Here is a 20,886-nt window from a genome sequence, read left to right as displayed (position 1 = left end):
AGGAAGGAATTTACAGATAGCCACTGAAAATTTCAGTCCTGGGATGGCGTATTAAATATAGACACCCCCCCCCCGGTCGTGCTCGGGGTACTTGGAAGGGGGACGAAGTGCGCGGCAGCGCTTTAACCCAGCCCGGCGCGCCCGCCTCAGCCCAGGCCGGAGTCTGAGGGAGGCCGCTGGCCCGAGCCTCCCCGCCTGCCTCAGCCCGGGCCGGGCCTCAGCCCGGCGCTGCCCACCCGCGCCCGGCGGGACCCGAGGCGGGGCGCGGAGCGGAGCGGGGCGCGGGGCGCGGGGCTGGGAGCGGAGCGGGGCGCGGGGGGCGCCGGGGCCGCCCCCGCTCCGCCTTCCCATTGGCTCTCACGCAGTGGCGTCATCGGGGGCCCCGGGCGCGCGATGCCAGAAGCAGTGATTTTCAGTTCCATGTTTTTCTGGGGACGGGGGGGGGCCGGCACCGAGAGGCTCGGGCTGCCCGGGGACCCCGGGCTCCGCCGCCGCCCCGGCCGCCGGCCCGGCCGCGCCTGGCCGAAGCGGGCCCAGCCGCCCTTCTCCGGCCGCGGCGGCCTCGGGGGCTGCGTGCAGAAGCGGGTGAATAAATACCCTCCGCCGCCAGCAGCTTGAACCGAGCGCGGCCCTTCCTGGAAAATAAAACAAAATTAAAAGGAAAAAAAAAAAAAGGAAAAAATAAAAGGAAAACAAAAAGGAAAATTAAAAGGAAAAAAAAAAAAAAGCTTGGCTAGAAAGCCTGACCGGAGCCGCTGCGGCCCGGAGCGGTCCGCCGAGCCCGACCGGCGCCAGGAGGCGGAGACTCCCCCGGGCCGTGTGAGCGGAGCAGGCCGTGGCAGCTCTGGCCCCCTCCTGCTGCCGCCCCCTGTGCCCCGCAGGAAGCGTCCCGGGAGACCCCCGCCTCGCCCCTGCTCTCCGAGCGGGCACCAGGGGCCCTCGCTCGCCGCAGAGCCCGGAGCCCTCCGCCTGCGCCGTGCGGCCCGGGCACCGGCCGCGGAGGGCAGCCCGGGTCCGGCTTGTCCCGCACCGGCGCCCGAGGGACCAAGCAGGTGCCCGGTTTTGGCGAAAACATATAGTTGCATAGACACACGTACACACATGGCTGTGCGCACCTATGGATCCGCACGGAGCAAACCGTCCCCACAGCAGTCGGGCGGGCTGGGCTGCGGAGCGGGGCCGGGGGGAGCCGTGGGCAGCGGGGCCGCAGCGGAAAGGCAGCGGGGCCGCGGGGCGAGGGCCCGGAGGAAGCCGAGCCCGGGAGCAGACTTCGATGCCTTGCTGAAGCAGCGGTAAGAGGCAGAGGGGGGACCTCGGAGGGCGGAGGGAGAAGAGCTTTGCCCGCACAAGCCCGGAGGGGCAGGGGCCAGCCAGGCCCGACTCAGAGCCTCCTCCTTCGCTTTCCCCGGGAAGGAGAGGAGCGGGTCAGCTCCATCTCTTTGTAAGCTCCTTCCTGACACGAAGAACATGTTTTAATAACAATCGACATCACATATAAATATATATACGTTTATCCTCGAGGAAAGGCGACGAGAGCAGGAGCGCAGAGCCCCCGCCCCGGCGCAGCTCAGGCCCCAGCCCGGCGCAAGGCGGCAGGTACCAGCGGGACTGTCGCTAGGCAAGCTCCACTCCTGAAATAAAGATGCGACCTTCGTCCCGCTGGAAAGGAAAAAGAAAAAAAAAAGTTTGGGAGATTAGCACGAATACTTTTTTCCCCTCTCTCCCCCCCAACAGCAGTGTTATAAATAGGTCGCCTTCAGATCTCGGTCCGGTACAAAAGGAGGCCGCAGCTCTGAAGTGACCACACAAACCAACCCAATGGGGAAACAAACTGGAGGCACTTTCCAAGAGCAGGGCTCTGCCAAAGAGCCGGGAGGGAACGGTGTGAAAGATCCCCCTCTCTCTCCATCCCCCTCCCCAGTGAAATGAGCCCACTCCCTGAACCGAGCTATTTACTCTCCCACCCCCCGGATGGAGCGGGGAGGACCTGGGGTGCTGGACCAGGCATCCCGGAGCCCCTCCGTGCCTCGCCCCAGCCGCCCCGCCGCCGCGCAGGCTGCAGCCACCGGCACCAGCCCCGGGCCGGCCCCGAGCGGCCGGATCCCCGGGAGGACGGTGGAGGCTTGGGAGGGACACGGCGGGTTTCTCCCGGCGGTGGCTGGGAAAGCAGAGAAGCGCATTCCTGCCTCCTCTTCCGGGCCCCCTGCGAGAGCCGGGCTCGTCCCCGCCGCCTCCCCATTGCCCACTCCCCGCAGCCCCGCACCTCCGCGCCCCGTGTGCAGGGACCAGCGGACGCCTCTGCCTTTTCCCTGGACGTTACACAAGCCTGAGTGTCTAAATCGCACGGGAATAAGATTTTTTTTTTTCTTGCAGAGGTCGAGATGTAGGATCCGACCGCTATCGCCTGCCCCTTGCACCGGGTCCTCACCCGGGAGCGATGCCCGCTCCTGCCCCGGTGGAAAGGAAACGGCTCCTCGAAAACAAGCCAGGCAGGGCTGCCCTGGGCTGCTCCCTTCTCCCGGGGGTGTCTCCGGGAGGGGACAGCTGGATCGCCCGGAGCTGGAGACCCGGGGCGATTCCCGCAGCAGTGACTCGCTCGGTGAGAGCTGCCGTCCCTAACCGGGCGACCGGTTGGCTCTCACCGGGGCTCTCCAGCCCCTCAGCCCTGTGTGGGAAGGCACCCTCGGGACTGACCCCTTCCAAAACCAACAGCGACTGTACCTGAAAACGGTCTCGATATAAAGTACATATACATACGGAATCGGCAAACGGTTGCTGCGGAGCGCAGACCTTTCGGCCGCTCTTTCGCCCTTCCCCTTTGGATGCATTTGGTGTAGAGGCAGAGCAGGTTTGGGGTCACTCGGAGGAAAAATGGTGAGATCGGGTTTCAAGTGGTGCGTGTCCCTTTCTGCCCCTGCTCTGCCGATCCTCGCTCCCGCAGGCGGGGATGCTCCCCTCGCCCCGGAGCCGGCAGCCCTCCCGGCGGCGGTGCGGCGGGACCGGGAGGGCAGAGCCCCACCGCCGGACCCGCCGGACGGACACGGCCGCCCCGGCAGCGCCGCCACTCGCAGCCCCACCGCCTCGTTTAGCGGGGAGGGCGGCTGCGGGCTCCCTGTTTGCTGCTATGTTCACAAGGCTCCGCTCCCAGCTAACGGGGGCTGGGGGAGTCCCCCGTCAAACTTGCTGAGAGGGCTTCAGGCAAAACCTAACCCAGGCAAACGAAAGCCGTTGAGAAAAATGATTCCCTGGTTATTCCCCCTCACCCCCCGCCAGATCGCCAGGTATTTGCGAGCACATTTTCCCTCGGTAACGATTCCCGAATTAACCTCCCGCTTCCAGGGACACAAATTGGCCATTAGAGAGACGGTTTTATTGCGGTCCTTTCCGCGGGGCTGCGGATTAGCCCTGATTGGGAACTAATGGACTTTTCGTTACAGTTTAATGCAAGGAGGGGCTGGCGGAGCGCTCCGGCCGAGGCAGACCCCGGGCAGCCCTCCTTCGGCTCGGCCAAGCCGGAGTGCCCCTGCAAGCCCCTGCACCGCAGCGCTTCTGGGAAAAAAAAAAAAAAAAAAATTAAAAAAATCATCTCCTGCCCGATCCCGGAATCTTCCCCTTAGTTTTTGTTGTTGTTGTTACTGTTATTTAACTTGCCGAACAGAAATCCCGAGGCCGAGTACAACGCTGCAGCATCGAGGGCTGCCCTCACGTCATTTCTTTCAGCCTGCTCTTTCGTTCGCCAAAATCATTGCTCGGGAAGTAACTGGCTGGAAAGCCCGTATTTAACGGGCTCACACACCCATATACTCTCCTCCATGAGCGCGGCGGCGAGTACGCTGCGGCGGAGCGGGGGATGCGGGAGCCGGGGCGCTGCCGGTGCCCGCAGCCTGCGAGCGGCTCCGCAGCGGGTACCGGCTGCGGGTACCGGCAGCGCCCCGGCTCCGCTGGCCGCCCCGAAGTGGTTTCTAGAAATACTCCCATGCATTGAGTCGGTTTACTTTTTATTAAGTCGTGGAGAAGGGAGAGAGAGGGGGCTGTGGTGGGGTGGGGGAGTTTGGGAGGGGAGAGAGAAACGACGAGGAAAGAATTAAGCAAGGTAATAAAGAGAATAAGGAAGGCAAATCCGCTGAAAGCTTTCTTGGACCAGAAAGCGGAGCAAGCCCAGCGCTGCTCTGAGGGAGACTCGCAAAATGGTTTGAAATCTAGTAAATGAATCCGTCTCTGGTTGGTTTTAACGACGACCTCGCTAGAAATCCCTTTTGCATCTGGGGGGCGAGGGGCGGGGGGGGCTGTTCTTGTCAGATCCGAGCTAATGAAAACGGCGGTGCTGGTCTTGCTCCTGGAGCAAAGCCCTGGGGGGCGACGGCGGCCGCGGCCCCCCCCCGAGCCGTCGCCCCGGGGGCCGCACCCCCGCCCTGCCGCCCCGCTCGCCCCCGCGCCGCATCCCGCTCGCCCCCGCGCACCCAGATACACACACACAGATGAAAGCCACGAGTCTCCCCCGTCTCTGCACGGGGGGAGGAAGCCGGAGGGGAGAAGGGAGGACACATGGGCCGGGCCCCGGGGGAGCCCGCTGGGAGCCCAGAGCCGCCGCCGGTGCCCCCGCTCCCTGCCCGCAGCCGGCTCCGCCGCGGCCCGCGCTCCCGAAGGGGTTAAAGGCCTTCTTTTCTTCCCTTTCCTTTCTTTTTCTCTTTTTTTTTTTCTTTTCTTTCTTTCTTTTTTCTTTTCTTTTTCTTCTTTTTTTTTGACTGAAGAACTGTGGATGTAGTTTGCGTAATATCTTTATTACTGAAAACTTCAAGGTAAGCGAGCAATAGAAACCAGATGTGGGGATGGGAGGAAGGCAGGGTAAGAGTAAGTGTAAGGGGTAGCAGGAGTTAACCGGGGGAGGAGGGGAATCAGGTTGAATGGCGGGAGGGGGGGGACGACAGAATGTGAGTATTGATTTATTTTCAAGCCCTTTTTGGGTCGCAATTGACCCCTCAAACCGAAAAGGGCTCCTGCCAGCCTCTGTCCCTTTGCAAGTTCACCTCTGGCGGTCCCAGGAGTCGGGGCCAATTTTGTGTGCTTGGCGACCCTGTTAAAATCCCTCCCTGCTGCCCTCCCGCTTTTGATCCAGTTGTTTTACACCTGGAGAGAGCACGGTTTTAGAGGTAAATAAATAATGACGATCGTAAACGTGCGGCGAGACGCCGCGGAGAGCTTGCCTGGCGATGTGCGGGGCGACCGCGGCACCGCCGTGCCAGGGGACGCAAACGGCTCACGGCAGCGCTGGGAGAGCTGCCGGCCCTGAAGGGGTTAATGTGGGGGAGGCTTAAAGGCATATAGCTGCGGGGGAAATCCGTATTGCCTTTAATACAGAGGCGGGGGCCGGGGGTCCCCGCAGCTGGGGGCAGTCAGCAGCGGAGAGGGCCGGAGCGAACCGAGCGTGTCACGACCATTAAATCGTCCCCGGTGCTTCCGCCTGCGCGGACCCCACGGCCATCCCTTCGTGGCGTTCGTGTCGTCTGCTTGATTTTCTATTTTTTAATCATAATAACTTTTGGGGTTGTTTTTTTTTAACGCAAAAGATATGACCTCCACCCCCCTCTGCTTCCACACACCCCCATACACATACACACACCCCCCTTCCTGGGCCCCCTCCCCTCCACTGTCATCATCTACATATTAATTGGGGGAGAGGTCTCTCTCTCTCCCCCCCCCCATGTTTGGGGGGGGGAGTGCGGAGAAGAGCCTCTTAGCATGTAGATAGTTCGGAGGGAGAGACGGAGCGCAAGTGTGTGTGTTTGTGAGAGAGAGAGAGGGAGGGAAAGAAAAAGACCCCTTTTACTGTGCGAGATCTTAAGGGGGTTTGGAGATCTGGTCAGCTTTCAAGAACATCTGAATCCTCTTAGAGCTCCCTGGCCCAGCTGTGAGTGTGTGTGTATGCGAGAGGGAGAGAGAAAGAGAGGTTCCTGGTGCCCCTCCAAGCGCATTAAGGACACTCGGGCCTTTTAATTTTAGGAATGAATGCTGATACTTGTGTTTCTTATTGTGATCCGGCTGCCATGGATTCCTACTACAACGCAGCCTCCCAGGGCACAGAAGGCTCCTCGCCTTTTAGGGCATTTCAAGCAAGTGACAAGTTCAGCCCTACTTTCCTGGCCAGCAAAGGACAAGGCTTTGGTGACAGCAGCACTAAGTGCCGGAGCCGCTACAGCCAGCAGGAATGTCAGTCCCTGGATGGCAGCGTGCAGGCTCCCGGCTCCGCCGGGGCTCCGGCCTCCTTTAACAAATACCCTCCGCAGCAGCAGCCGCCGCACCTCTACATGCAGCGAGGCCCCTGCAAAACCCCCCCGGAGAGCAACCTCAAGCTGCAAGAGAGCAGCGGCCACAACGGAGCTCTGCAGGTCTCCTGTTACGGTGAGTCCTTGGCGTGCGGCGGGGGAAGCACCGGGGGCGAAACCGGAGAGAGACGCCCGGGGCTGGAAGGGGCCTCCCGGGGGCGGGGGGGTGGGAGGGCGGGGGTGGCTGCCCGGCACGACAAGTCCTCCCGGGGTCAAGGAGACCTTGCCCGGCCCCGGCGCGCCGAGCAGCGCTGCCGGCCGCGGCGGCGGAGCGCAGCGCGCCCGCGGGCAGCCCCATCCCGCCGCAGCGGTGCGGGGCTGGGGGCCGCCGTGCCGCCCGAATAGCTTTATTCCCAGCCGGGTCCGGAGCCCGCGATGCCCGCGGCAAGCCGCGTTTCCCCCCTGTCCTCCTGTGCGGTGATTGTAATCGTAGTTTCTGAGCCGGGCCGATGCGCTCCCGGAAAGCGCTAGCTCTTGAGCAATGCAGGGAAATCCGCAGTAAGCGGGCAGAGAAACAGAAAGAGAAAGAAAGAGCGGACCGCCGGGCTGCGCAGAACATTCTCTATGGGGACCCTCTTCCCGAGGGAGAATTTCTGGAAAATTTCACCGAAATCTTCACTTTCCGCTGTAACGGTGTCTCCCACTTTCCTGTCTCTCGCTTTCTCCCCTAATTGCCACTCCCCTAATTGATTTCTGCCCGGCTGCAGATAACCCACTCGCATCCTCTCTGCGGGTCATTAGCGGCAATTAAGACAGTCCCTTGCGCTGGCGCTCGGCAGGACAACCTGGTACGGGGTCGCTTCTCATGTCGTTTCCGATCGGGGGTTTAAAAGAAGCTCTTCGGGAGGTTTCCGCTGTATCGAGGCGATTAGGGGAAAGAAGGGAAAAAAAAAAATCCCAAAACAACAAACAGCCAGCACCCCCCCCCCAAAAAAAAGCTAACAACCGAACAAATAACACCCCCCCCCCCCCAATTATTTTTCCGAAGAAGCGAAAGTGGAAATGAAATCTTCCTCTCCCTCCCGCTGATCCCTGTGCGGGCACAGAGGGGCTGCCCCGGCCTGGACTCAGCGCGTCGCTGCTGCCGGGGGGCGGCCGCGTCCCCATCCTTGCGCCGGTCCACCGTGACCCCGCCGGGCAGGGACAACGACAAGGCCGTGCCGGCGTCTCCAGGGAGCCCCAAAGACGGGCGGCGACTGCGGAGTGGGGGCGCGGGGAAGCCGGGAGAGGCCCGGGTCAGGCCGGCGATCCCACCATCGTTGTGGGTACTCTTTCGTACAGGCCGGCTCTCGCCGTCATTTTGGGCACTCTTTGCCCTCTTTACTTTCCCTTTCCCCCATCTCTAGACTCAAAAGGAAGCCGAGGTTCCTTCCCCCTGCCCATCTCCCAAACCCCGGCGTGCCGGGCCGTGTTTAGGCGCCCTCCATCACCCCCACAACCCCTTCCTGTCCCCCGATCCAGGGCCACAGACCCTTTTCCTCCCCACGCAGGTGACTCCCTTCCCGGGGAAAGGGCAATAAGTCCTCGCCCGGCAGCCGTGCCTGGCAACCGCAGGCAGAGCCCGTCTGCCCTGCGCCCGGCCGCGCTGCCCGCTCTCCGTCGGGCCGGGCCGGGCAGGGCTCGATCCCGTCCCCCCGCCTCGGGCCGCGCTCTGCTCCTGCCCGGCCTCCACGGCTCCTGCCCGCACCCGGGTGGCACAACCAGCCTCCTGCGAGTACTTCCCCGCCGGCCCGCGAGTGGCAGGAGGGCTCTGACTGGGGGGCTGCTTTCGCGCTTGTTCTGGCCGGGGCTTAGGCTGGGTTTTTCTCCCTCTCCCCCGCTCCCTGTCTTCCCCTACCCCTTCCCCGTGGGTGGACAACCCCGCCTCGGCGCCAAGGCCCGCTCCACACCCGCGGAGGCCTTCTGGGGCCAGGCCGGGGCCCACGGGGAAGGGCACGGTGGGGCCGGGGAGCCCCGCGGGGACGCGCGGCCCCGGCCGAGGGGGACCCGCTCTCCGCTCCCGAAGCGCAGGGGAATCTCCGTCGGGCGAAGCGGGAGCGCAGGGGAACCCCCGGTGCCTTCCCGGGCCGCGGCGGTGCCTTCCCGGCCACCCTGCTCTGCCCTGCCATCCTCTCCCTGCTAACCGGCTCTCTTGTTTTTGTAGGTTGCAAAGCCCAGGGCGCCGGCTTAGCCTGTGATGACACTTTACAAACCCCGGTAGAGCCACACGACTTTATCACCCTCCTTAACACTCCTTAACACTGCCGGGGTCCCTCCTGATCTATTTTCAAGCGGGGCTCCAGGCTTGACTTCAGTGGGGCCCTGCGTGGGCGGCGGGTGGCCCGGCCCGGCCCGGCCCAGACCCGCGCTCGTTGCGAGCCCCGTGTGATGTGGCTAGGGACGATGGGCTGTAATAAGAGACACATGGATCCGCGAGGATAATTAATAGCAATAATAATGGTTAATGACTGAAGAGAGAGACTCGCTAATAATAGCCAGATCGGGGTTTCGCAGAGCGGCTGCAGCATCCGTGGGCGCCTCGCCGCCTTCTCCCAAACGGCTAAACTCACCGCGCCGGGCGCAGGCGTTGTGCCCCGGGACCCCCCGCACCCGGCTCAAGGGACCGGGACCGGGAAATCGCCGAGGCCGGGTAAATACCCTCGGCGTGGGTGAGAGCTGGGGAAGAGAGAGCCGTCCTCTTTCTCCGCAGCGAGCATAAGCGCGGCCAGCTAACGCGCGGGCGGGATGCAGGGCGGGTGGGGAGAGCTATAGGAGGGTTTTGCTCGGGAAGCCGGCGGCTGCCCCGCTGCCTCCCGCCGAGCCCCCGCGGCCGCTCCGGTGCTGGTACTGCCTGCGCCTTGTGCAGAAGGAGAAGGAGCGAGGCGGCGGCGGGGACTGCTGGCTCCCCGTGTTCCCGGTCGCCCGGGGCTGAGGAGGATGGTGGGACGCCGTGCTCCTGAGTCCCTCAATTTAAAAGCCAACAACACCCCCCAAAAAAAGAGAACAAACAAACAACCTGAGGCCGACAAAACGGCACGCCTTCCCGCCAGACAGCGCTCGGACGGACGGCTTCCCCCCCGCGTCCGGAGCTGCGCCCGGAGCTGCTGCGGCCCATCGCCCGGGCCGGTCTCCGCACTGCCCGGGGGACGCCGCTCCCCGCACGGCGGTCCCGCAGCCGGCTCTCGCCTCCGCCTTTCCCCTCCTCGCTCGTAGAGCCGCGGGCGAGCCCAGCGCGGGGCGGCCGGGTAGTGCGGCGGGGCCCGGGCCGGCGGGGGGCACGGCGGGCACCCCGCGAGCAGGCGGGAGAGGGCGTCCCCCCCTTTTTTGTTTAATTTTATTTTAATTCTTCGGTAAACAAGTCGTTTCGAGTTATAAAAAGCCCGTGCCTGCCATCTATTGCTCTCGGCTTCTATTTCTAGATCTAAGCCCTTCCATTGCATTGTACGGATAAATATAGGCCAGGGAGCGCTGCGGCCGTCAATACACGGAGGACGCGAGCGGCAGCCGCCGAAGCGCTTCCAGCCCGGCTGCTGGCAAGGCCGGTGCCACCGGGCGGCCCCGGCTCCCGGCGGGGCTCCCCGCCTCCCCCGCCGCTCGCCCCCCGCCTGCACGCTGCCGACGGGCCGGCGGCATCGCATGGCTTCATCCGCTCTCCCTGCCGTAAACGGGGTACGGGTTATTCCGCAGACCGGCACCGGCAATTAAAGCCGAAATCTTAAATAAAAGCCCTCAGAACAGGTCACATATCTTGGCTTAGGAGGGGAAAAAGCTTTCGAATGATTTATGTGCTGTAGTAATTCGACTTGCTATTTCTACTGCGTGGAGCTGAAGTAAGTTATACGTCTTGAAACGTATGTATGCGTATACCCATACACACACACAAATACATACGTATATTGCCGTCCAGAAATACGGGCTGGAAAAAAATCCTTTGGGGAGTGAAGGCGAATGCGATGGGGCTGTTTGCTCAAAGGAGTCAGGAGAAAGGAAACGGGCTTTCTCTAACAGAGGAAATTCTTGAAGTGCCGGGTTATGCAAATAGCGACCATTTCTTTTATTTAGCGAGCAAATAAAAAGTGCAGCCCAAAGTGCGTTATTAATAGAAGTGAAGAAAGCAACTGCCGTAGGAATCAGAGGCTCGCTGAGTGCTTTTTAAAATTGACACTTTTAATGCATTTCTCCTCCTCCTCCTCCCCCTAATGTAATGTAAACTGCAGGCACGGCAGGAACGAGCTCGCTGGCGGTCCCCCCTCCGCCTCCCGTGAGAGACCGCTCGCTGCCAGGCGCTCGGGGCTCCCCGCGGCGCCGCGCGGAGTCCCCGCCGATGTTCAAGGGCTTTGCGGAGCTCGCCGTGCGCCGGGGAGGACCGGCGGCATCCGACCCCTTCCCCCGGCTCCAGCCGCAGCCCCGAGCCCGGGGCGGGAGGGGGCAGCCGGGGTCGCCTGCTCTCCTCGGGACTCCACGTCGGGCGATGCCGTGCCTCCCTCCGGGGTCTGGGACTGCTACGGCCCCCCCGTGCCTCCGCCCGCCCCGGTGCGCATCTCCGCAGGAACCGCTCCGGCCCGGGGGGCGGCCGCTGCCCCTCGCCCGGCCGCGGGGTGCAGAGGGCTTTCGGGGGGGGATCCGGGGCTGCGGCGGCCGCCCCGGTCCTGCCCCCCTTCCCTCCCCCCTCAGCTTTGGTCTGGGCCCTCGGCTCCCGGCCGGGCTCCTTCCCGCGGATAAAGGCGCCGGCGGGGAGGCAGGCAGGGTGTGCGCGGGCTCCCCCCACACCCCGGCGGGGAGAGGTGCGGGGGGGGCGGGGGTGGGGGGTGCCGCTGCCCTGATCCCCGCGGGGGGCAACAGAGGAGTATAAAGGGGAGAAGCACGCCGGAGGGAGGCGCGAGTGGGGGAGCGGGGGAAGGGGGGACGGGACGCTGGCGGGCACCGGCGAGAAGCAGCGGCGAGCGGAGCCAGCGAAGGCGGGGAGGCGAGCTGGAGGGGAGCCGGGCGGCAGGGCCGGCCCCTTCCCGGGTGCTGCAGGGCCGGCTGCCCGGCGAGGCTCGGCCGCCGGCTCCCGGCGTGCTGCTGACGCCGCCCTGGCAATCGCCCTCTCTTTTCCACAATAGGGCCACCAGATCTGCCATTCAAGGGCTCCGGCACCCTCCCAGGGAGGGGAGGGAGCTCTCGCCAGGAGTTTGGCTAAGCCTCTGTTTGAACAGACACTCGGAGGTGCGGGATCTCCTCCGTGGAAACCTGCGGGATTTCCTCAGGGAGCAGGACGCGAAGGTAGGGCTCACGCTCCTTACCCCGGCTGCGCAGGAAGATTTTATTCGCGGCTCTTTCCAAAGATGTTTTGCGCTTCTCTTGACTTGGACGGTAGATCTGGCTGGAGACTTTTATAGGATTCCTGACCCGAGCTGTTTATAACACTCATGTGTCAAAGGACCGGCAGCCTCCCTCCCCCTGTATTCCTGCCGCTCCCTCCTTGCAGGAAGATTTCTTTTCGCACTAGGGCTGTTTATTTTCGACTTGTCCGCTGCTGATTGGGATTAACTCCGCTTTAGCCCTCCACTTCTGCAGCGCACGCTTGTAACCCCAGCAGGACGTTACCAGCAACGAGAAGGGTGCCGAAAGAGAGACAAAGAGTCTTAAAACTTTTACTAGTCTTAATTGTTTTGAAAGCAACACAGTGCGAAGCAGACGAGAAAAATACTGATGGGGAGAGAGATTTGGAGATGCTTACTGAGTGCGTCTTTTCCTAAGGGTTTGGTGTAGGAGTCCTATTAACAATATATGCTGATGCCAGATAGCGCAAATGAGCTGTGTGTGTGTGTTATCTGGAGCTGCAGGCTGTTTATTTTGTGCTGCCTTTTGAGTGTACGTTCAGTGTGGTTGCATGACTAACTGGCTGGAGTGATTCACTGGCTGCTTTATGGGTGACTGCTCAAAACAAGTTGTGAATCAAAAGAGATTTCTTTGGCTGTGGTTTCTAACCTCCCAAGTTAAATGCACTCAGGGTTTAAGGGGAGCTAATGTGCAGACTTCAATCCCTCAGATCTTGAAGATTTATTCCTTTTCCAAGCCCTTCGTTCAAAGCCGTGATGAGTTTCCCTTGTAAGAGGGAGGTGGTGTCTGGGAGGCTCAGAGCCAAGGTCTGCTGCTAAAGGACATCTCCAGCCACAGCCCTGTCCTAGTCACCCTAGTTCCCGACTCTTTAGCTAGTTTCACTCCCGGGAGTCCTTAAGTCTTGTTCGGGGCGTTTGGGTAGCTGTAGCAACTCTCAGGTAAAAAGTGTGACGCATCCTGTGGCAGTAAGAGACTTTTCTTCCCATTTTGCAGTCGGAAAAACTGAGACTCAGAACTTGCAAGTGGCTTGTGCAAGGTCAAGCTGTCGCCACTCAGTGGCATCAGTGTGATCCTCCCAGGGCCGTGTCTCTGGCAGAAGGAGGCTCTCAGCGGGCTGGAGAAGGAGCCCACTGCCGGAGTTGGAAAACTCATGGAGTAGAGGTCCTGTGTGTGATTTTGGAGGGGACTGAACTTAGGTTTCCTGACGGCCAGGTCCTTATTCGGTGCAAGAAGCTGTAGCAACTGGTGTGTTCTCATATGCTCAGGTCTCTCAGTACATAAAATATGCTCAACCTGTCAATCCACATGAACGGTCTCATCTTTAAAAAGCAATTCATCAGCGTGGGCAACCTATATTGGCCAAAACAAGACATGGCTTGGGCACTGTTTTTCAGAAAATGCTGAGAAATCCCTGCCCCAAAAGTCATGTGTTTCTGAGGTATTACTCCTACACATTTGGAAAAAAAAATCCCATCTCAATTGGTAATCAGCTTGGATGGCATACGTCTAATATCTTCACGTAGATAAATTTTCAAAAGGAAAAGAGAAATAGTTCTGTATTAGGAGAAGCCTGAGCAGTAACATAGCTAATATAGGACTCCTGTGACTTGAGAATCATTTACTAAGAGATGGATGGGAACATTTCACATGAATAAAGCGTTAGAGTAATTTACCATAGTTACATGTCTCTCAGCTGCCTCAACTTGTAAATGAAAGTTCATAAGTAAAGGAGGAAAGCTGCTTACATATATTAAATAAATGACCTCCACTTTATTTTCTGTGTAAGTTCAGATGAATCAATGCTATTATACATACTGGTGATTCTGCTTGGTCATGTTTTCATTCATACTTGCACATCATCTTCATATTTTGACTGTCACATAAGTAGGCATGATGTGAAAGAGCAATTGTGATCACCATGATACTTCTAGGGACATTTTTTGATGAAGGAGGGATGGGTCAATGAGGAATAGAGGAGAGGGATGGAGGGAGGAAGGAACAGAGATGAATGAGAAGAGGGAGGGGAAGAAGAAGAGGAGATATCTTGGAGGGGTGATGAGCAGTGGCAGACTCACCGCTATTATGGAAGGTGGTCTGCAACTGATTTTATGGACTATATAAGTATGAATCCACCAGCATCAAATTCTTTCTCTCTCCATTAAGAATAGCTGTGATTCAACATTTAGTAGCTGCTATCTTCAGGTCCCAGCAGGATTTAGCCATGACAAGCTGGTATGTCATGAGCTATGGTCTGTCCTTATCTGCACTGATTGAAGACCATTGCATCGCCTAACTCAGCAGTTAAATGCCAATTTAAATCTGATAATTTTTTTTCTTTTTTTGTGAAGACGCGGTTTAAGGGTTTATCCCGATGCAGTTAATCTGCTTACTGGAAACAGATGGTTGAATCAGTATTATTTCTAAATATATTCTTTATTAGCAAGAACTGCATTCATTAGCTGTCAGGCAAGTGGGTTTTTAGCTGGTGATGGAGCCTGAAAGGTAACCTGGTTTAGTCACTGATAGACATGCTGTACGCTGAGGCTGGATGAAAACTCTGTGGGGCTTATGAAGATAGCAACTGCCTTTATTCAATAAAAGCCTGAAAACACTACGAAACCAAAGAGAGGGAGTCAACAGAAAGTCCAAGCCCATCAGAGAAGTGCTATCAATGGGAAGTAAGGAACCTGAGGAAGCGACAGAACAAACATTTTGGGCAGGCTTCTGTCTGGGGGAAATAAAAGAAACTCGTAATGTCTTGAAATGACTCCTATCTGATTGCTACTGTATTTAGGGAGATAGTGCTTTGTGGGCAAACACTGCTGCATAGAACAAATACCTTGGGTCTCATCAGTTCCTCCCTGTAGTGAAAACAGCCTCCTTGGGACTTGGGATATTGGCTGACTGCTTCAGTCGGGAGCGGTAACACTGGTGTTGGGGTAGGATGCAGTTTTCAAAGAGGGAAACAGGGAACTATATTAATTCTTTTGATGCAAGAGGGATCAGATAACAAAGGTGCTTGCAGACATCTAACCTCTTCAGGAGCAGTGGAAAGTGAAAGGAATTCACACCAGAATCAAACCAAAACAAAACAAAGTTGTAAACTGCACAGGGAGAGAGGGCGATATCAGGAATTTTCCCAGAAAGGGCCAAAAACAATCAGAGAATGACTCTGTGCTGGGACAGTGCCCATAGAGATCCGAAGGCCCAGCTGCAAGACCCCGACTCTGCAAGGTGCTGGGGAACGTGTGTGACACAGGCAAGAAGATGTTTCACAAAACAGGGGAAACGGGAAAATGTTATTCAGCCTGAAACTTAACATGAGGCCTGAGCCACAGCAAGGTTTCTGAAAGAATAGAAAACCATCTCGAAAAGGAAACCAAAGGCTCACCAGGATACCAGCCTGCTGGGCGTGGAGTTGGTCTCAGGCTGTTGGGTCTGCCAGGCAGGGCTTGGGTCACCCGTAGGACTGGCCATTTCCAGTGTGTGTGCTCTGTAACGCAAGCACAGGGAGGCCCACAGCATCAGGTTTTTCCAGCCCCAGCGATGTCACTAGAGAAAGGACCCCACGGGAGGCTGACGCATGTCCATTCCCACCGTATGGCCAGCTGGAAAGAAGAGCCAGAAGGAGCCTTGCTCTGCAGCACTTGTTCACAGCAAAGAGCCTGAGGTCAAACGCTGGGGCAGGGGTACACTCTGTAGCCTGGACTGCAGTGCTGGTCTCCGGTTTGGGAGGCTGCGAGACCTTCTGGAGCACTGTGTGGTTCTTTTCCAGCCTTCCCTGTGATGGTGCATGCCCAGACCTCATCCTGGAGCGGAGTCAGGAGCACAGCTGTGGCAAGGACCCATACCTGAGAGCTGAGAAGCACTGTGTTATAGACATAACCTGGCTTATCAAGATTTGGTCTGAACCTTCGTAAGCAGATTGGAGCCAGATATCAGTCTGAGCTAGACAGGACACAGCCAAATGCTAGAAGGCAAGAGGAAGAAGAGACCCACCTAAATTGGCAGAGGACCTGCAGACATTTTGTGTTCCTCACGTCTCCAGATGCCAGTGAGGACTTCCAAGATAAATAGCCGATGGACCAATTGCTAGACACTTAGGCAGATTGTGCAGGAGGCCAGAAACACTCCATGAAGCTGTGGGATTTATGGCGGAGCTTAAATATTGCATTTCAGCCCTTGAACAGAAGTTGGAAAGCCGCTACTGGAAGCGAGGGAAGCTGGTTGCTTTATATAGGTATAAGGTCCTGTGCTAGAGAAAGGAGTATTTCCATCCAGTTCATACCACTTCAAGCTATTAGAAAAAGGGACTTATGCAGGATAGAAAGCAATGGGGGATTGGCTACAACATCAAACATGAGTGAAGCGGCTCAGTTAAGTGTGGCTCGGATGGGGAGGGGAAATATCCACAGAGACGGTTGTTATAAATACATGGCTAGTCAGGACAGAACCTCATAAAAATCTACTGAAAGGCCCAAACTCAACCCAGGAAACAGACGGACCTGAAGCTGCACATGTAAAGCTGGGTGATACTGGTTTTAAGTTAGAGTTGAGGCTGTAGCAAGGCTTTGTGGTGCCCAGGGCTGGATATTAAGTTGGTGTTCAGAGAAGGCCGCTCTTCCCTTGAAGCCTTTAATTAGTTTGCTTTTGGGAAGGGTACTTTTGTGGCTCGTTGTACTGGAAATCCCCTTTTCCTTGGCCTTGGTGGCAAAAAAATGGAGTTCTTGGTTGATTTGCCTCGTTTTGACAGCAGTCCACTTCAGAAGGAGGGCTATGGGGGAAGCCAAGCAGCAAGAGAGGGGTTATTGCATGTGTGATTTATAGGCATCGTGGATGCTTGTTCAGGTACTGCAGTTGCTAATTGAAACTAGACAGAGAGGGAGATGATGGGACAGTCCAAAATGGAGCCACCCCATGGGTACAAGGGAAGGCAGGGACTGGGAAAAGTGTCCTTGCTGGGGACAAATGCCTGTGGGACACTGGACCACCGGGATCCAGGAAAATGCTCAGCATAGCTAAGGTGGGAGATGAACTAACACTCAGCGTGTACATCACTGTGGTTGGTACCTGGTCAGTGATCACCAGGGCTTTCAACGTGAGGTGTTTTCCTTTAAAGACACGGCTCGTGAAAAAAAGAGGTTTGGGTAATCTGTTTGTGGTGCCTGCCTCCACAGGCCCCTGAGCTGTCTCTTTGAGCTTGTAGCCAGCTCCTGGACCTCATCTGTTGTCCTGGTTAGAAAAAAAGGCCAGCAAGAGCTTTGCTGTGTAATATGTTAATCAAAGACTGCTTGTGCCTTACCATTAATAGATAATATCTGGGATGTGCCTTACTAGGTTCATTTTGGTTTCCACTGTGGATATCTGGTGGTGAAAATGGCTTTCGTGTTAGGACAAGTCTGCAGCAAACTGTAGCACGGGTCTCCCACCACCTGTGTAAGGCAGCCCTCACTCTAGAGACCAACAGAGCAGGTATTGTATGGCCAGCCATCCAATCCCTCTGTTACAGCTGAGGATGTCCTGGCATATGGTAAACCCTTTCATAGGAACTGATAATGTTTTATAAGCAGGCTATCATGAGCTCAAGGCTGCCAATCTGAAATTCAACCCAGAGTGAGATGACCCGTTGAAAAGAGGTGTAACACACACCCTGGGCAAACACTCAGCCAGGGGTGATGGGACAGCACTTCCCTGATGCGAGGGAAGGGAGCAGGGCACTGTCAGCCTCCTGGAGGCTCAGCTGCAGACTTGCCAGGATTACAAAAGCTCCACATGCTCCTTGTGAGAAGGGAAATCTACCTTGGTGGCTGGAAGAGAGCAGCTGGGCATTTTCAGAGCTGAAGCAGTTTCTGCTGAACACAGCTGGGGGTGCCTGTGGGGTGGGGACAGCACTGACACGAGACTAAAGTCACCAAAGGCTAGTTCTGCCAACGCCTTGTTCAAATGCCTTTTTTGGGGGCAGACAGCAAGAAAGACAGCAAGCAGAACAGCAAGAAAAGATTGAGAATGCATCCTTTTTTTTCTCCTTTCTTTCACAGTCTGCACAAATGAAAATGCTCCTGCTTCATCCAGTAGACGTAGATTTGCAAGAGCAGAGTTCAAGGAGCTAGAAGCATCCCTCAAAAAGGCTCCTGGTATCAAAACAAAGTGTGACTGGAAAAAAACTCATTTGGCAGCTGTGTCTGCTTTGGAGTATAGACTCTCTTCAGAGTAGCAGGGCAAAAGCTCTCTGGTCATAGTGAGAAAGCTTGGAATTTAAAGATGAAATGTTGTATAGGAGATGGAGAAATAAAACAATGGGTGATGAGTATTCATGAGAGCTCATTATACCCGAAACACTCAAAAAGGAGGTTCTGAGGTTTCGTTATGATGTCAAAACCATTGGACATCTTGAGGTTGCGGATCCTTAGTCAAGCCAAGAGATCCTTAGTCAAGCCAAAATCCTTAGTCAAGCCAAGAGACAACTGGTTTTGAGGAAAATGCAGACAGAAGATGGAAAATTACTACAGGACATGTGATGCATTTCTTGCATGTGTTGTATTTCAAAAGTGGGTCCCGAAAGATGGGGAGAAACCCTACTGTGCAGTGTCTCCTGGGGACCTTACTGCAATTCATTGCTGTTGATGTTGTTGGGTCTTTGCCTGAGATGGAATCTGCCAGACAATATTTGTTGGTAGCTATGGATTTCTTTAGAAAATGACCTGAAGCTTACCCAAAAAGGAACCAAGAAGCTGTGATTGCAACCAAGCTTCTAACAGATGAATTTTTCACCATATTTGGGGACCTAGACACGAAGAGCGTGTAACAAGGCAGAGGCTTTGAGGCCAAAGTATTTCAGCAGGTTTGTCAGATGCTAGTAAATGCAATAGGAGGTACCCGGCATCCTACAGATGGTGGAGAGGGGAAGCTTGGCTGGTGCTGGGAGGAGACATTGAGCCAACTGCATGACGCTTGGCCTAGATGTCCCCATTTACACTGCCTGGTCTCCCAGTGCTGCTCCTCAAGGCCTTGGTAGCTGCCTGCCCCATGTCAGCACCTGAGAGACATTAGTGTGTCTTGCATGGCACCAGAAACCTATGAGTGGGCAACTGAATCACCCCCCAGATACTTTACAAGAGAAAGACAAAAGGACCAGGACTAATCCCAGCCCTTTGTCTATTCTGTTGATTTTAATGACTTTCAGAGAAGTAGAAAGGGAAAGCGCAGTCTGACCCCACTTCTCTTTTTCAGACATCAGCCAGAAAACATAGCACACTGCTTGCAAGAAGTTCGTAAATTTGGGCCATTTGGTATGCGCTGGTCTGGCCTATCTGGACTCTGCAAAAATCAAGTGGAACGGCTTGGGTTTTTCTGGAGAAGAACAAATGCGAGTATTGCCTCAGGCAACATGCATGTTCTCTGATGTAGGCTTGTGTGTAAAAACTTGGCTGATTCCACATCCCATGGAGATGGAGAGATTAGGAGCCCAAAGCAGCTAAACCATGGTGTGTAGCAGCGACCACATACGTGCATTAACATGTAAGAGGCCAGTGGGTCCTGGCCCAGGAGAAGTTATGAGGGGAACTGAGTGGGCTCTGAAAGCAAAGAATACAGCTGTGGATGTTGAGTCTGACAGATATTAGTTCCCTACTGGGGAAAAATAGGGAATGGCCTGGTTTAGCCCAAAGATTTCATTAAAACCAAAAACTTTGCTGAGAACTCCTTCTCAGAGGGTCAAAAGGAAAGGGAGCAGCAGCTGAAAGCCTGCAGTGGCATCCCTGTGGGAGCAGGTCAGCCTGAACTGGCTTTATGAAAATGGCCCGACGGGAAAACACAATACGAGTGTGTAAATAGCTAAATTGGTTGCTCTGATACTCTTCCTCCTCATATGTCCGAGATGAAGCAGGTCCATGGGTCTGGGTTCTGCTGGCAGGAGGCTGAGCAGGGGCTGGTTTTGCAGGGGTGCCTGGCGGTGGTGAGCAAAGCAGTTCCCTTTTGCTCAGCCGCGAGCCAGAAGTACTGACGCAGCAGTGTGAGCATGGCCAAGCCAATGAAACCAGCAGATGAAGGCACCAAAGATTGCTCGAAGCACACCCCATAGCAGGCTAGGTACACCTGGAGCAGGGGGCAGGGGTAAGCAGGGGACTTGGCGGTGTGGCGGTGATAGCAGCGTAGCACTATGGTTGAGCCCAGCAGGGCTGTCCCTGCCCACTCCTCGCCCTGTCGTGTCCTGCACAAAGGGATGTTGCGCCAGGCCACCCCTTCCCCAGGCAGGCAGCTCTGCTCCAGAGCCCCCAGCTCTCCTGGCAGAGCTTTCTCCTGGGGGCAAGACCCATTAAATAAAGAGACGACACACTGGCTTCCGGACTGTCCGCGGCTGGTAATAATCTATAGAGTAGCATCTGAATGTCACAGTCCACCTACTGACAGGAGATGGAGCACCAAAGTTTTCTTTTCTGTTTATGTCAGATCATGTTCTTGACAAAGTTACACACACACACATCCCCCATGCCTCTCAGCTGGGAGTTATTTTACAAAAGAGTTACTTACAGGGGAAGGTTATTTAGTCCAGTATGTACTACAGTTTGAAGCAAATTGGACTGTATAGCAGTCGTGCTATCCCTGTTTATACGCCTCAGCTTCATCAGCTGAAGGAGGTGTCAATGGGGAAGAACAAGTGTGATTTAAGCTGATTCGGGAAGCTGCATCTTTGCTTTGGAAAACAGAGGACATGAGCTGCAAATACTCAGAAAGTCTCTAATTCCAGGCAAGCCTCTCGGTACCGGCAGGTGCAGCACAGGGGCTCTCTGACCCCCTTCTTTGGGATGGAGAGCTTCCACAGTTTCCTCTAGCACTAAAACCTTGGCTCTAAAGCCCTGGCTTGTTGGAAGCTACAACCTTGTAACTGCGTTCACTGAATGAGTTTTGTAGTTTGGAGCTCCATTATTTACGTCCATTCTTCTCCTGAGAGCCTTATGAACAAAATGAATTGCAGGAGAAATCACACATTCCCGTACAGGCATGTTTGGCTCTCATGAAGTCTGCAAAATCATGACCCAAATATACAGTGAGACAGTAAATCTGAGAAGACAGCATGCGGGAAGCCTAGTCTGAGATTCGAAGGAAGGAGAAAGCAGCCCGCTGCAGTCCACAGCTTTCCTTGCAGATGCTCTGAGTCCAAGAGCTGGAGATGCTTTGGGAAGTGGAGGCCAGCTGATGCCTAGCAGCCCCACTAATGCTGGGAGTACTCAGACATTGGAAACTGAAGTGTTTTTCTGTT

General features: G+C 56.3%; 1 protein-coding gene across 2 annotated transcripts in view; it reads left to right on the top strand.

Moving 5' to 3' along the window:
* The first annotated feature begins 6,002 nt into the window (after positions 1–6,002).
* Positions 6,003–20,886, top strand: part of ALX4 (ALX homeobox 4) — a 44,788-nt gene continuing 29,904 nt past the window's right edge. The window contains exon 1 of one of the 2 annotated variants that reach the window (XM_075502543.1): positions 6,003–6,399. In XM_075502543.1, the coding sequence (XP_075358658.1) occupies positions 6,003–6,399 (397 nt within the window). Of the gene's footprint in view, positions 6,400–11,237; positions 11,568–20,886 lie in introns of those variants that run through there. The other variant, XM_075502544.1, reaches the window with a different exon arrangement.

Source organism: Mycteria americana, chromosome 5 (assembly GCF_035582795.1).
Source record: "Mycteria americana isolate JAX WOST 10 ecotype Jacksonville Zoo and Gardens chromosome 5, USCA_MyAme_1.0, whole genome shotgun sequence".
NCBI classification, from domain to species: domain Eukaryota; kingdom Metazoa; phylum Chordata; class Aves; order Ciconiiformes; family Ciconiidae; genus Mycteria; species Mycteria americana.
Note: the sequence above shows the minus strand (reverse complement) of the source record. Positions and strands in the feature narration are given on the sequence as shown.